Here is a 16,994-nt window from a genome sequence, read left to right as displayed (position 1 = left end):
GTTGCTTTGAAGGAGTTGGAGCTTGCCAAGAGTGGTGTAGTGGTGTCAGAGGAGGAGGAGTGCGATGAGTGCGCTATACACATGTCTAACCTCTCTGACTTGCAATCCAAGTATGCTGTTTTGCTTGATGAATGTGATGAGCTGAAGTCTCGTTCTGGGTTGCTCGGTGCATGCAAGTCCTGCTCAGGCTTGCAATCTGAGTTGGCAGAGAAGGTTGCCAAACTTGCTGAGTTTGAGAAGGCCAACTCAGATAGCACCACCACTACATGTGTTCGATGTGAAGCTTTGGTGTTGGAGCTTGAGTCCTGCAGGCACGACAAGATGGGAACCGAGGAAGAAAACACACAACTTCGGTCCATCTTGAGCTAGGTGTCGTGCAGTGAGCCTCAGTTGGGCATGATGGTGAGCCAGTTCAGGTGGGGAACTGACTCATCGGGAGTAGGCTTTGCTATAGGTGGGAAGGGTGAGCATGTCTATGGCAAGGTTGGTGAACATAGTGGTTTGAACCCAAGTGAGAAACCCATCAACACTCCCAAATTGATCAAGATCCCTCCACCAGAGTCTACCAAGCCTATGATCAAAGATGGTGTGTTTGAAGAACCACCAAAAGCTCCACCATCCAAGCAAGTTTGGGTTCCCAAACCGAACCACTTTCGGAACTCACTCGATACTCTACCCAACATCTCTAGTGCACCCCTTCCTAAAGCCAAAAAGCCTTAGAGAGTGAACCACATCCACAAGAGAGTGAGTCAATCACCATCCAAGAGAGAGGTGAGGTACCACTGTGACTATTGCCATAGAGATGGTCATTTGGCTGAGTTTTGCTTTAGGAGGAAGAGAGATGAGCGGCGCGAGTACGAGTTGAACAACCGGAACATGTACTGTCCTCCCCATGGCGTACATGTACCGCCTGTTCAGAGGCACATTGTTAGGCCTAGAGGTGCAATGCCTCAAGGTGCTAGGCCTCAGGTGGCGAGACCACGTGGTGGTCGTGCCCGGCGTGGCCCAAGTCATGATCTATATGACTCTGGACCTCGCGACGGTGGCTTTCAGTCCCACACTCCTAGCGGACCACGTTTTCCCCCACGTGGTGATCGCTTTTCTCCAATGGGACATGGCATGTATGGTGTTTTTCCTAACACTTTTCTAGGGCAAATGACTCAACACTGGTATTCTCCTCATTTCACTAACCCCAGTGTTGTGCCATTTGCTCACCCCCTGTATTTCTATTGATGCAGAGCGGAGGCCTGGAGAACACGTGACTTGTTGATTCTGGCTGTTCGCGCCACATGACCGAAAGTTCCAAATGGTTCTCCAGCCTTGACCCCATGCAATACAAGGAGTACATCACATTTGGGGACAATAGCAAAGGTAAGGTGTTGTCTCGTGGGACCATTCGGGTCAATGAGTCTTTTATCTTGAAGGACGTTGCTTTGGTTTCAAGCCTGCATTTCAATTTGCTCTCTATTTCACAACTCCTTCAAGATGGGTTTGAGGTGCGCTTTAAGACTGGACTTTCTCGTGTGCTCGATTCTCAGGGACATCTAGTTTGTCAGATTGTTCCTTTTGGCCGAGTTTTCAGAGCTGATTTCTCTCAGTCTTTCGGTTCTTCTCGCTGTTTGGTTGCTGGATCTTCTTCTGATTTGTGGAAGTGGCATAGGAGACTTGGTCACTTGAGCTTCGATCTCCTAGTGAGGTTGAGTTCTCTTGACATGATCCGAGGATTGCCCAAACTTAAGTTTGAGAAGGATCTGGTATGCCATCCCTGTCGCCATGGAAAGATGGTGGCTGCTTCCCATCCTCCAGTGACTCAGGTCATGACCACGAGACCCGGTGAGCTACTCCATATGGACACTGTTGGTCTGGCTCGGGTTCGGTCAGAGGGAGGGAAGTGGTACGTTCTTGTGATCGTGGATGATTTTTCTCGTTATTCTTGGGTGTTTTTCATGGAGGGCAAGGACAAAGCGTTTTCTCATGCTCGTGACTTGATCTTGAGGTTGCAAACTGAGTTACCAAAGAATGCCATACGAGCTATCCGCAGTGACAATGGCACTGAGTTCAAAAACTCTCAGTTTGACACCTTTTGTGCTTCCTTGGGTCTTGAACATCAGTTTTCTTCGCCCTATGTCCCTCAGCAGAATGGTGTTGTTGAGCGCAAAAATCGGACTTTGGTTGAAATGGCCAGGACGATGCTCGATGAGCATAGGACTCCTAGGCGTTACTGGGCCAAAGCCATCAACACCGCGTGCCATGTTTCAAACCGCATTTTTCTTCGTGCTTTCTTAAAGAAGACATCCTATGAGTTGTGGTTTGGGCATCCACCCAAGGTGAGTCATTTTCAAGTCTTTGGTTGTAGGTGCTTCATTCTTAAGCAAGGTAATCTTGACAAGTTTGAATCTAGATCTTCGGACGGTATATTTCTCGGTTACGCTTCTCATTCACATGCGTACCGTGTGCTTAATCTTGAGACTAACCGTGTCGTGGAGACTTGTGAAGTCACCTTCGACGAAACCATGCCCTCTTCTATTTCGGTCTTTGAACGTGCAGGTGATGAAGAGATGGGTGATAGCATTTTCGTTGAGGATGACGATGACGTCGATTGGGATGATCCCAAGCCATCTCAACCGGCTGCCCCGATCGAGCCAGCTTCGACCACTTCGGCTCACGGCCCCGAGCCCTCCACCTCTACTTCTTGGGGTCCATGCGAGCCGCTTCCTCAATCGACTGAGGAGGCCCCAGCTGTGGATGAGGGGGAGGCAACTTCGTCTTTGGGTGCACCTCGACATATCCAGCGACGCCATCCTCCTCAGACCATGATCGGCGACATCGACGAAAGGGTAACGCGTTCCAAGTCTTATCATATTTCCCATTTCGCTCATTCTGCTTTCGTAGCTTCTTTTGAGCCTCGAGATATTGGACACGCACTATCTAATGCCGATTGGGTTAATGCTATGCACGAGGAGTTAGAGAACTTTGAGCGGAACCAAGTGTGGGTTTTAGTTCCACCTCCACCAGAGTGCCACCCCATAGGTATAAAGTGGGTTTACAAGAACAAGCAGAGTGAGGATGGGGTGGTGGTGAGAAACAAGGCGAGATTAGTGGCTCAGGGTTTTTGCCAAAAAGAAGGAATAGACTATGAAGAAACCTTTGCTCCTGTTGCCCGTCTAGAAGCCATTAGGATTCTTTTAGCATTTGCAGCTTCGAAAGGGTTCAAGCTGTATCAGATGGATGTAAAGAGTGCCTTCTTGAATGGGTACATAGAGGAAGAGGTTTATGTGAGGCAACCCCCTGACTTTGAAAATCCAAAGTACCCCAACCATGTTTTTAAACTCCACAAAGCCTTGTATGGTTTGAAATAAGCCCTGAGAGCCTGGTATGAGCGTTTGAAAGCTTTCTTGCTTGATAAGGGTTTTAGGATGGGTTCCGTAGATAAGACTTTGTTCCTCCTCAAGCAAGGCACAGACATTCTTTTGGTTCAGATATATGTGGATGATATAATCTTTGGTGGCTCTTCTCATGCTCTTGTTGCCAAGTTTTCAGATACTATGAGCAGGGAATTTGAGATGAGCATGATGGGCGAATTGACTTTCTTCCTTGGGCTGCAAATCAAGCAAACTCGTGAGGGGACGTTCGTGCACCAAGGCAAGTACACCAAGGACGTGCTCAAGAAATTTGATATGGGTGAGGCCAAGCCTCTTTTGATGCCCATGTCAACCACGATGGCCCTGGATGAGGACAAGGAGGGAGAAGCCATGGACCAGAAGGAATACCGAAGCATGATCGGGTCCCTGCTGTACCTAACGGCGATGAGACCAGACATCCAGTTTGCAGTCTGCTTGTGCGCGCGCTTTCAGTCTTCGCCGCGCACGTCTCATCGTCAAGCCATCAAGCGGATCCTCAGGTACCTTCATTTCACACCCGAGTTTGGTCTTTGGTTTTCAACCTCCTCCTCTCTTTCTCTTTGCGGGTATTCTGATGCAGATTATGCTGGTTGTCATGTTGAGAGGAAGTCCACTTTGGGGACTTGTCAGTTTCTTGGATCTTCTCTTGTGTCTTGGTCTTCTCGCAAGCAGTCTAGCGTCGCCCAATCCACCACAGAAGCTGAGTATGTTGCTGCTGCTTGTTGTTCCTAGTTGCTTTGGATGATAGCTACTCTGAGAGACTTTGGGTTAGAGTTTAGGCGAGTGTCTTTGTTTTGTGATAGCACCAGTGCCATAAGTGTAGCCAAAAACCTAGTCCTTCACTCAAAGACAAAGCACATAGAAGTTCGCTTTCACTTCTTGCGTGACCACTATGAGAAAGGTGATATCGATCTGCACCACATTGATACCCAAAACTAGCTCGTAGATATCTTCACCAAACCACTTGACCAAGCCCAGTTTGCTCGCTTGCGAGGGGAGCTTGGAGTTTGTTTCCCTTTTTAGAGGAGGGAAACTTTGGTTGTTGTATTCTAGTTTTGCTTTTCTTTGTAGTTTAGCCTTTGTTTTTGTTTTTATATCATTCTTGCATATCATATCATCATGTATCATATTGCATCCTGAGCTTCATCCTTATAGTAGCTAGATTAACACTATGCTCTTGTTGGGGATGTTATGGATATACAATGATGTGCTTTTGGCTTAGGCTCCTTTTGATCAATTGATACATGTTATGAGCTAAGCTTGTTTTCCAAACTGTGAACTTGATTAAAACTTGTTGAAACATGAAATGTGTTCACCACTACTTGTGGCACTAGCATGTGTAGAATGTGTCGAGATCTTTTTCTTGCTTCATATATATGCTTAGTTGCTACGGCTCATACTTTGAGTTACACACTTGCTTGAGAAACTTGATTTTGTGCTAAAACTTGAAAATCAAACTCAGTGATTTGAAAAGATTGGGATGGGTCTGTACTATCCTATGTCAGAGTATCGAGACAGCTCCAAATTGCACTTATTGGTGAACTTGAGCTCTGTAGTGGATATCGAGATCATTGTCTTAAGCTTCTGATTGCCTTTGGCATAGGCTTGACATGGTCGCTAAGTCAGGTTTTGATGGCACAGATAACCTCCCGCACACACTTGTCTAACAAACTTTGGTAATAAGCTGCATAACTCCGATAAATTTCAATTGGTGTCTAAAATTTGATCAAACCACCAGTTTGTCTCATGACATGATGTGTGAACTTTGTTTGGGGTAGTTCACTTTGCATACATGTGTAGCACAAGGTTGATCTCCTGTCTATTTTTGCTATGTGCTCCTTTGGTGGTGAACCCTCTTTTAAAATTGCTCAAACTTGATCAAAATTGCTTCAATGCCATATTTCGTCTCATTTGGTCACTTTGAGCATTTGCTAGCACTTGTATGTGTTGCTATATATACATGACAGCATCAACTAGAGCCTCTTTTCAATCTACTTACTATAATCTTGAAGCTTCTGCATTCGTGCATTTCTGCATTCATAGCATGATTTGAGAGGAAGATGCAATCTTTGGGCTCTAGCTTGATAAGTGCATGTGTCAACAAGGGGGAAAAGTTTTCCACACTCACAATGACACAAGGGGAAGAAACTTCCAATTTCACCTAAAGTTGAGAGATATGCATTCATTTGAGAGAGATTGCACTTGTTCAGGGGGAGTTGCATTTGAGGTGTTTGGCTAGATGTGTTGAGCCTTTGCCTCTTCTGGAGGGTCTAGCAGTTTTTCGGTTTTTCGGGCTTTGCTAGTGGTGTTGAGCCCGTTGCCTCTTCTTGAGGGCTAGCTTTGTTTTACTTGGTTGCGTCGAGCCGTTGCCCATGTCTTTGGGGACCAAGTTTTGCTCACTTTCAAATGACCCAGTTCTTGGCTTTTCTTTGGCTTTTGGTCATTTGGGTGAGTTCTTTCTTTTCTCTTCTTTTTCTTTTTCTATTGCTCAAGCTGTTCGTGTATTGGTGTTGACAATGCACTCATCAAGGGGGAGATTGCGAACACAAGGTTGACAAGTACCCTTGTGTGTTCGTTTTGTGATGAGTGATTGTCAATGTGATCCACGAAGTAGGTTGAGTGGTGACTAACCCTACCATGGTGAAAGCTATGTGTGCGATATGTCTTTTGGCTTGTGTTGTGCAGGTGTGGAGCTCGGATGCGGTGGTCGATGGCGAGGTGAAGGTCAAGGAGGACGTGCCGTGCCGATAGACCGGGAGCGGTGAAGGACGGACGTGAGGCTTGGACCGAGGGACCCAGAGGCCGGGTGACTAGCCGCGGTGGCTGACACTTGGGACATCGACAAGTGCAAGAAGACATGGAGTGACGGTGTTGACCGGGTCAAGACGGCGGACGCGTGAGTCGAGCGAGGCTCAGGAGGACTTGGCGGGCCGGCCGGTCGAGGACGGTGGTGACACGCGTTGGATGGCGGGGGACGCGTATGGAGTACGCTACTCGCGGACGGTTTGATGGTTTGGGCCTCAAAACCATCGGATGGACGGTTTACGGGTTTGGGCCTCAAAACCTGGGCGGAGGTTCCGAGGAGGGACGGACGGCACGTGGCGGCATCGGGGAGTTCGCGTCGAGGCGAAGCTACCGATGAGAAGGCGCGGTGGCCGTCGGATCAAGATTACACCGGGTTGGACAACAACGCCCTTGGGCTTAGCGGTTCAACTCATTTGTATCCAGGGGCAAAACTGGGAATGTGTAATAGCCCTGTTAAATAGGATGAGGGAGCCCCCATCTCCCTCACCTCCTCCATTTTTCATTTTCTCCTTTAGGGTTTCTTCCTCTAGTTTGCTTCCATGTATGAGAGAGGTCCACAACTCAAATTGTGACTTGGTTTGGAAGGAATCGGTGGCCGTAACCACCGTATGTCCTCCGGAATTCATGATTTAGTTGTGTTCTTGATGTGATTTTGGTGTTCTTCACGAGCTTCTTTTGTCCCTTCTTGTTTCCCCTCTCGTTTCTTCGATTTGGGATGGTTTTGGTTCGTTCTTGTTGCTTTGGATCGATCAGTGACATGAGTAGAAGCTTTCCACCGAAGGAAATCCACTAATTCCTCACGAGATCGCAGATCCGGGCAATTTTAGTTCTTGACATATTTCTTGGGGTTTTCTTCACTTCCTTCGATTCACGGAGTTAGAGTTTGTCTCGGGCTATGATCTTTTAGAGGTTGCCTTTCTACTCGCTTGTGAACCCTTGTGCAAAGTTTTAAGTCATTTGGAGTTGATTTGATCAAGTTATGGCTTGATTTGATTTTTTCCGAGAAACTGCTCGTTCATACCGGACGTGTCCGAGATCATACCGGACGTGTCCGATATTTCTCACTTTGGAGTTTTGAGCTGAAATTTTGTGGAGACCTTCCCTTGGTGTCTAAAGAGCTATGGTTAAAATTTCATGATTTTTGGACACCGTTTGATGGGGTTTTGGATTTTTCTCCTTTGGTCAGCTTACTGCTGAAAATCCCGGACGTGTCCGAGATCATACCGGACGTGTCCGAAAATACCGGACGTGTCCGATATTTGCAGGAGCAGTGCTGTTTTATTTTGGGAGTTTGCTCGTTTGGGCTTCGATCTGTGGTCCGTTTGCTCTGTGGTGACCCGCTGTGTTCTGAGGGAGCATCCACCCTTCTTTAGGGTCGTGGTCATCAAGTCTTTCGTGTATGTTTTTTGGGAATTGATATTGGGACAGTGGTCGAAGATTTAGAAAGAAATTTGAGGCTCCCATTCACCCCCTCTGGTCGCCGTTTCCGGTCCTTCAGGCCGGAACACGTACGAACACTGTGGCGTGGCGCTGGTGATCGGTCACCATCGACTCATTAGCACCAATCAAGCCGCAAATAGCCTATCGGTGGTTTAGGCCTCCACGATGTTCTGAGCGTGAGATCGATGCCCAGCTAAGAATAATGCTGCTAATCATGCATTGTCGTTACTAATCGAGGAGCCGGTCAAGATGCTCTTCCATCGACGTGGCCGCGACGGTGGTCCAATTCATATTTCCATCATTTTTGTGTGTGTTTTTGTCTCTTCCATCTCTCTGTTTTGAGAGGAGTATTCTACTCTTCTAGTTTTCGTTTGCTGCTTCAAGTGATTATTCCTAAAACATCTTTCTTTATGATGTTTAGCAGTGATCTTACAGAGAATCTGAAACGTTTGTTGCTGCGAAATGCGCTCTTATGTACTAGCAGTGTATCAAGTTGTTTGGTCATCCAGAAAAGAGGTAGAGTCTAATCAAGCTGGTGCAATATCTGCCCTCCAGCCTGACCTTGCAGGAACGAAAATATATCTAGTGGCTTGTATCCCTTTTTATGATTTTATGAGTTAAATGATATTTTGGTTAACTACATACCTAATGTTAGAAATTATACTTGGTTCTTGTGGCATGTCAACTTCAGTGCGTGCAATCTTTTACTTGATGTTGGTCTTGAAGATGCATCTGTACTTAAGTATCACACATCAACCAGTTATACTATACTGAACACATTTTGTATGTGACTGTAATTTCTTGTTTTTGTTATGTCTATGCAGACGAAGCGTACCAAGAAGGTTGCTGTCGATGGCAAATATGGTATTCTTATTAATGCTTCTAGAACTTTCTGAAGCTAACCCTTGCAAATTCCAATGTTACAAGAACTAGGTATGGTGCTAGCTTGCGTAAGCAAATCAAGAAGATGGAGGTGTCTCAGAACTCCAAGTACTTCTGTGAGTTCTGTGGAAAGGTAGGTCTTATGTTGATTGGTTTAATTAGTAATGCATTTTTCTGCCTGCTGTTGAAATTTTGAACAATGTACTGCAGTCTAGCTTAATGACTTATGCGTACCTTTCCGGTCCAGGTCGACTTCTTCCCCGCCATTCAGGAAGGGGCAGACGGAGGCGGCCCCGCCATTCCGGCTGCTGTTGGCACAGCGCCTGACGCGACGGCCGTGACGTCGACCGAGGACTTCATCGCTGCATTCAAGAAGCCGCTCACGATGCCTGTCTTGTCGTCGCCTCCACGACTGCGGCTAACCTGGGCGGCCAGAGCGCGGGCGGGGGAGCTGGACGACTCAGAGCTCGTCCCCAAGAGGAGCGCTAGGCTTGCCGCCAAGAGCAGGCATAGGGAACAGAAGCCGGAGGCTCAGGCGCGGAAGGTGATGATGAAACGTTTGGGGCTCGGGGAGGTGGAGACTGAGCTACCTGACGAAGCCTCCTTTGAGGAATTCCAGACCGCCTTCGTCCTCCCCATGTCGACGTCGACTCGGGAAGCCATGCAAATTCTCTTCCCGAGTAGGAACCCGCGGGCATAGTCGCTCGCTTTTGTCTTGCTGATTTAGTCGCAAAGCACCTTTCCTATGTAATTTCTCTTAGTGAATCCAATAGCTAGGTGGCAAGGTGTGCGTTGTGTCACGAAGGCTCCTCACTTGCGTGAGTGCGCACGGTTGTACTGTTAACTGTTTTCCTCTTAATGAAAAACGGGTGAATGGCCCGATCGCGAAAAAAAATGACTTCTGCGTACCTGAACTGCCATAAACTGTAAACTGTAGAATGTATCTCTTGTCAATTCTGCTTGTTTGGTATCATATTTGAATGGTTTATGACATACTTATGCATGTTGAGCAATTTGTTTCTAAAACACATGGAAAATAGTATTTGTTTTGTCCTATTACTGACTTTGCTGTGCTTTCTCACCAGTTCGCTGTGAAGAGGAAAGCAGTTGAAATTTGGGGTTACAAGACTGCGGGAAGGTCAAGGCTGGTGGTGCTTATGCCAAGAAGTATGTCCTCTTTCCTACTTCTTTCCTCTCCCTAAACAACCTTACATTGTGGTGAATATCCTGATTATTTTGTGTCTTTGCAGCGCTGCTAATGCAGTCACTGTCAGGAGCACAATCCGTCGCTTGAGGGAACAAACTGAAGCGTGATTGGATTTCTTCTCTGAAGGGAGTCCTAGTGTTTTTTTAGTGTCTCAAGACTTGGAAATCAATGTCTTGTTTAGGGTCTCCAAAAATATGGTGCTAAATCTTGGTTCTCGTTGCAAATTTGACCCGCTTGATCATAATCCTTATTTCATAACGTGGAATATTTGGTTTTTATACTTGTCTCTTTTTTAGAGAGCGCGCTTAGGTTGTCTCTGGTTCTCCGTTCTACTTGCTTCATTTCTTGTGCAGCATATCCACAAAATCTGACAGTACCCAAGTTCTCGGTGTGGTGGTTCTGTTGTTTGGTTCCTGGCTTTAGCATCCTGTTGGATGATCCTCTTTGTAAGAGGCAGCTTCAGAATGCAGTGGCTGTTGGAACTTTTAACCCCAGGACTCTGAAACATGACCCGCTTCAACTCCTCTGCTCTCTGCTGCCTTGAACATTAAGATCGATCTGAAATAGTGGAAAGGCTCATTTTTCAATTTATCATAACGTCATGTGAACATGAGCGCATTTTTTTTACGCTCTTCTCTTATTTTCTCTACGCATGTAATATTCAGAAACATAGTTATTTGTGTTCTCACTATGCATGTTAAGGAGGAACAAATAATAAAGTAAAAAAACCTGAAAAATCTCCGATATGTGGAGTATGGGCTGAATGTTAAGCCGTTTAGATATACGGTGGTTCCTAAGAGCGGAACTATTGTTTATGAAAATGAGCTTATTGAACTTGTAAGTTCACTAACTAGTAATGACCGGAAGTTTATGCTCTGTAGTACAGGTGTCCCTCGGTTGGTTAGCCGCAGCGACGTTGCTATAGGAGATTGCCGGTCATCTTCAAATCCTCTTAAGAAGGGCCCTGAGATGTGGCTGTAGGCTAGTTGTGATTGTTGCCATCTGAACGACGTACGAGAGCTCCCCATCTGCCATTTGAAAAGTTCTCGTGATCTGCTTCACCTGGCAAAATTCAGCAGTATTTATTAGTAGAAAAAGACAACGGCTTGCCTCCTTTTATCCCGTGGGTTTCAAGGTCATCGGTAAAAGAAGAGATCATATCTGCATCTAAACTCGTAGCATCTGATCTAGCAGCATGGTAATGTGTGAAGGCGATGCAATCAAAATGCAGAAGTTCAAAGGGCCAATTCAGAATAGGAATTCCGACTGAATTTAGGGGATGGGCCAACCTATAGTAGCATGATTCTTGAACACAAAAGGTGTATCACAGTACAATAACAATAATAATAAAAAATAGCCTCGCCCGTAAGCAAAGATGGATTTCTTGATATAATTTCATGATACTGTTTTTTTCAGAGATTCATGGTACTCGCTATAAGCATAGAAGAAGCTTCCAATATTCCATATCATGGTCTATTTTCTCTAGGGATATATGACCTGATAATGTAAAAGAAAACGAGGACAACACAGAACAATAGTTACCCAGTGAGCAGTACCTTTGATGCATTTCCTACGAGTTCACTTTGGAGTGTCACTGTTTTCTTTTCAGCGTCATATGAACCCTTCTGCGATTTCATAGAACCGAAAAAGTGGCTCAATAAAACGAAACACAAATTAATTAAGGAATATGAATAGCATAGTTTCTAGAAAAGTAACATAGCTTTCAGCTAGCAAGTACTCCCTCATTTTCAAATTATAAGACGTTTTGACTTTTCTAGATGTATTGCTTTTATATAGACATAGTGTATAATTAAGTACATAGCAAAAGCTATGTATCTACAAAAGCCAAATCGTCTTATAATTTGGAATTGAGGAAGTACCTTTTAGTCCCAGGTGCAACATATTTAAATTCAAAGGAGACCTACTATAAAGTGAAATATGCATTCCATTTATCAACAGTTTCAAGAGGCACAAGGATAATAATATTAGCTCTAGCCATTTTGCACTCATGTTGTTCCTGGACTGTCTGCTCCATACTTCCATTCACTCACCTATTCTATTACCTGGTAGCAGTAGAGCATTTCCCATCCACAGAAGTACAAAACATAAGTTCCCTAATTTGCTACAATTCTATCCATACTCGTTTCCATCAAGCGTCAATAATGCAAATCTCCTACTCATAATACAGGAACAGAATACAACTTCTCCAATGGAATGCTGGTTCGATACTAGTTTCAGTGCGGCAATTAAAGATGCTTGTGCCCTGCATCTCTGGTCAAACAGCATAAATCATTCTTTGGATGCCGGTGCGAGATACGAAATGTGCAGTAGTTCACTAGGGTATGCAACAGGCGATGGCACATGTGCAGAGCAGCCTGCAGGTAGCAATGTGCATCTGTCCCCATAATGCACAGCCGCTATGATTGAAGAGAAGAGGCCAACTGGCCCGAGGAGCTCACCTGGACCTCGGCGAGGCCAGTGCTCTGCGCGATGACCACGTCGACGGAGCCGTCAGGGCGGGGCCGCCAGTACCCGCTCTCGGCGTGCATCGGCTCGCCAGACGCCGCCTTCCACGTCTTCTGCGTGTACGAGATCACCGGCTGCAGCCACCCACCACCGATCCGTAAAGTCAAAGAAAAAGCTCCAAGAATTGAGCAGCCGAAGGGAAGATTTTCTCGCGAGGGAAACAGCGCAGGTAGGGAGGCGCCACACCTTGGAGGGATGATGCGAGAAGAGGAGCTCCTCGCCGTACCGGAAGGAGGAGATGGTGGGGAAGCTGCCCTCGCCTTCCCCGCGCCACTTCCCCAGCAGGAAGGCCAGCGGCGCCACCGCCGGGTGAGTCACCGGCGGCTCCGTGGGCGGCGAGGCTGCGCCGGCGGCTTCCATTCCTCCTCGTTTCCTTGGTGGCTCCGGTTGGACTTTACGTTGGTACTCAGCACCGAGCCGGTCGCCTCCTCGGCTGCTCTCGAGTCTCGATTTCCTCGCGGAGCACAACGGAGCGCTCAAGGCCTTGTGTTTTGACCCATTCGGCTTTGGGTGCTACCAATTTGTTGGGCTTTGAAAGTACGCGAGACAGGACCTCGCCAACCGGCCCACGCCACTCGGCCGCATATGAGAACGAGCCAAGAAGAGAGAGAGAGAGCAGCAGACCATCGTGTACTTAACTTTTTAGGCCAGTCATGAGATTTGCTAAAAAAAAGTAATGAATTTGAGATTTTAAAGTGGCAACAAAATATAGCTAAAGGTTCGATCGTGTATTGAATTTGAAAATTTAGTGGCTATAAACTCTTGATAGAGGTCCTTCTCTTGCATACGTGGGTGGTGGTCTCAACTCTCTACTACTCATACGTGAATTTTGGGCTCTTGAATTTTCATCAAACATAGAATCCCATTGGCTCGTGTTCTTTCTTCTACTCACAAGCTTCCTTTTTCCTCCAACCACCTCCCTCTTTCTCGTTTCTCTCGTCATTGCGCCTCAGCAGGACCCCAATTACAGGTTGGCGGTCGTCTGCTCGGCTGCAACCTGCAATCCCGTGAACACCCCCTTGAACTCATTTCTTTCCTTTTTTGTCCCATTATGCCTGAATTTCTTTTTCCTTTTCTTTTCACGCGAGCTATTCGCGAGTGTTCACTCTTTTTGAATCCGATTCATGTAATTCATGAATCATCTTAATTTTTATATGCAAAACTTATGATGTAAGATTTCGTATTCAAAATTGAGTTTTGTTACCTAAAATAAAGGCAATAGCTGATCAACATGTGATTTCATATTTAGTTCTAAGTTTTTAGTTAAAATGTTGCGACCTTCTATTTCTTATTTGTCTCTTTATTTTGTATCAGGGCATGCAACATACAAATCATGCATCAGTAATGGATACACGATATTAAATTATACTATGCTTCAAGTTTCACAAATTATTCTTTTAAGTTTTAAGATAACTTATGATGTAAACCTAGAAAGATGTTTTGCTTTCTATTTAGTTATATGATAAAATCTTCATGTTAGATTATGGTATTAAAATGTGCAAATTCTACAATATTTCATATTTATAAGTTATGCTACATAGTTATTTTGTACATAGTTTTATATTTTTATTAATATGTTATAATAATAATTTACATCTAAGTCATTCATTAAGTTATATATGTAAGTTATCACACTATGATTACATGGGAGTGAGTGAAAAAACAAAAGAAAAAAGAATCAGTAAGATCACTGGGTTGTTCGTTTAAAAATATTCTACTTTCATTTACTAGGAGTACTCTTCCTGATTCCTTTTCTTCTCTCTTGATTATTGCTTTTCAGTGTGGGCTCACTGCTTGTAGGTCTCTCTTAATCATAGATTTCCTTGGGGCCCAGTTGCTCGCCCCCACCTGATCCATTTGTGGCAACTCGATTGGATTAACAACACTAAACTGAAAGCCCTAGTTTGGTTTTGGCTAATTGACGAAACCTATGTACTAACCTATGTCATTAAGTGTGAATATAAGCTAGGTTGGTACATCTAAGCAATGGAGCTAGATGATGGTGATCAAGGTGATGGTGATGACCAAAAGAGATGATCAAATGCTCCAACTTAGAAAAGAAGAAAGAGAAAAACAAAAATCAAGTGTTGATCAAGGCAAATGTATCAAATATGTTTTTGTTTTGGCACTCAAGACACCATAGAGGGTGTGAGTGTATTTATGATAGATAGTCGTGCTATTAAGAGGGGTAATCTCGATGCAAATACGGTTATCTAAGTGCCACTAGGTGATTTAACACTTGCATTTGCATTAGGACCTAGTGAGTGCTTACATCCCCTGGAAAACTTATTTGTGAAATGCTAAACTCACGGCACAAGTGTTGGAACTTGGTGGAGTTAACACATTTGCACAAGGGATGAAGTTGGAAGTTGAAAGGCTGGTCACTGGTGAAAGGTCCTAATGGCTAGAGGGGGTGAATAGCCTATTAAAAAATCTACAACAACACTTAAGCCAAGTGGTTAGTCAATTAAATGGCGAAGCAAGTGTTGCGTTAGCCTACTAAAAATACAAGCCTCCTATCCATAATTCTAGTTGCTATGATCTCTATTTCACACACAAGAGACTATGTCACTACCACTAAGTTAGTGACCTCTCAAAGACTAACTAAAGAGCCTCACTAACCACTAGACAAGACACAAGCTAGCTCTCAAAACTAATTACACTAAAGAGCTTAGCTACACTAGGAATGTAAATACAAAAGATAGGCAGTGAAGATATACCGCCGTGGCAAGTAACAATCAATCAATCACAATAGAAATCCTCGAAGACAATGATGGCACAAGATTTTTCACCGAGGTTCACTTGCTTGCCGGCAAGCTAGTCCTCGTTGTGGTGATTCACTCACTTAGAGGTTCACGCGCTAATAGGCATCACACGCCTAACCCGCAATCGGGTGCCGCACAACCAACAAAAGATGAGGATCCACAAGCCACGAGCAATCCACTAGAGTACCTTTTGGCTCTCCACCGGGGAAAGGTCAAGAACTCCTCACAATCACCATAATCAGAGCCGGAGACAATCACCTTCCTCCGCTCAATGATCCTCGCTGCACCAAGCCGTCTAGGTGGCAACATGTGATAGAACCATCCAAAATAACGCATTTACGGAGGCGCTCGTCTTCCATAAGACACTAAGCACCCCGAAAGCGAGCTACAGTGGGCGGATTCTGTCGGGCACACCCCAAGGGAGAGCCCGAAAGATCCACATTTCCCCCCAAGAATCCAATAATGAGAACGAGTTACAATACTTAGTCCATTTCATACATCCAAAGTTCTTAAAAATTTTGTTATTACATTATCAAATGTGGTGCGGAATATTAAACAGCGGAATTTAAAAGAAACATCTATCGATAGTAAGCTAGGATTCCGTCTGTGCCCACCAGAAAAATCCTTCACACAACAGTACTCCTCATGCATTACCTACAACAGGGGTAAATAAACCCTGAGTACACAATGTACTTGCAAGACTTATCCAACTAGTGGGAATAATTTTCTGACTCCAAGGGATATGATAAGCTTTATGGTTTGTTGGTTCCTTTTTTGTAGAAAACAATACTAATAGTGAGTCCTTATTTATGTTATTATTAATAGCCATATTAATTTATTATCTAGTCATTCTATGTAAGCACCTGTTCTACTTTCAAGCAAGAGTTGAGCAATCAGTCCCATTTCATCACCTTTCATCTTTCAGTTCTTACTATGGTGCTAGAGTTTAGACAAGCCGTACAAGATTTTCCGATGATTCATGAATCAATGCCCCCAGCTGGGTACCCCGAAACACATGCCCCGCTTGTACCCAGGCATAAGCAGGACCAACCCACCACCCTCTTGTCCTGGGGTCCAAGTCCCTATCCAAACTTGGACTCCAAGCCCCCGCTCCTGAGTCCCAGACTTAGTGCGGTGCAAGGACCTCCACCATCCCCGCCTCCAATCAGTCAGTCCAAAAAGAGTCAGAACCCATGACAAGAGAGCAACAAGTCTTTCCTGCGCCCATACCCAAGTATGTGCTCGGAATAATAAGTCTGTAACTTGTTTAGCGTCCAATGCAACGGCCGGTCCTTAACTGACATAGACAGGGAAAAAGTGTAACCAAGCTATGCCTTGTTGGCCATAGGACACAACCTCTTACACCCATCAGTACCCGAACCATATCCCTGCCTGGTCACCACTTTTCCTTTCCACCATTTTATCAGGAGCAATCATAATTATCACCTATTATGAGTAACGACAGGTTACTCACGCTACCGAAATCTTAAGCATAGAAGCTACTTGACCTGTACTAGTAGGACTCATAGGTAGATATATGTATGCATGTAGTTTCCATAAAATGCCTATAACATAAATGACATCATATATATTCAATGATAATTTAAAATAAGCGTTATGCACCGGGGCTTGCCTTCGGCAGGCGGTGGGTCAGCAAAGTCAGCACCAAAAGGCTCTGAGGCTCCCTCCTACACGAGGATCTCCTCCTCATATTCCTCAATGACCTCCTCATATTCTTGTTTGTCTACGGGCACGAACTCTACCAACTCGTGATCTACATGCATGAAATGATGATGCAACACTTAGTAATACGGCAACAACAACTCTTAAAATAAAATACATCTATCAAGTTACTAAGCTAGTCCTACCAACTAAGGTGCTAAGTTACCTACTGTTACCACTAACAAGTATGAAGCATGACATATATTATCTTAGCAACTAAAGGTATTCTTACTCTTAATACCGATT

At 44.9% G+C, this 16,994-nt stretch overlaps 1 protein-coding gene and 1 pseudogene across 1 annotated transcript; one reads left to right on the top strand and one right to left on the bottom strand.

Moving 5' to 3' along the window:
* The first annotated feature begins 7,890 nt into the window (after nucleotides 1-7,890).
* Nucleotides 7,891-9,842, top strand: LOC136552026 (large ribosomal subunit protein eL43z-like; annotated as a pseudogene).
* Nucleotides 9,843-10,495: 653 nt separating this feature from the next.
* LOC136552025 (peroxynitrite isomerase Rv2717c-like) lies at nucleotides 10,496-12,713 on the bottom strand. The gene is made up of 4 exons (XM_066543571.1): nucleotides 12,448-12,713; nucleotides 12,195-12,335; nucleotides 11,292-11,360; nucleotides 10,496-10,797 (listed from the first exon to the last, which is right to left on the bottom strand). The coding sequence occupies exons 1-4, from the start codon at nucleotides 12,619-12,621 to the stop codon at nucleotides 10,678-10,680; spliced, it is 504 nt and encodes a 167-aa protein (XP_066399668.1). The 5' UTR covers nucleotides 12,622-12,713; the 3' UTR covers nucleotides 10,496-10,677.
* Between the last annotated feature and the right edge of the window lie 4,281 nt (nucleotides 12,714-16,994).

The sequence above is a fragment of the Miscanthus floridulus genome, chromosome 4, assembly GCF_019320115.1.
Source record: "Miscanthus floridulus cultivar M001 chromosome 4, ASM1932011v1, whole genome shotgun sequence".
Lineage (NCBI taxonomy): Eukaryota > Viridiplantae > Streptophyta > Magnoliopsida > Poales > Poaceae > Miscanthus > Miscanthus floridulus.
Note: the sequence above shows the minus strand (reverse complement) of the source record. Positions and strands in the feature narration are given on the sequence as shown.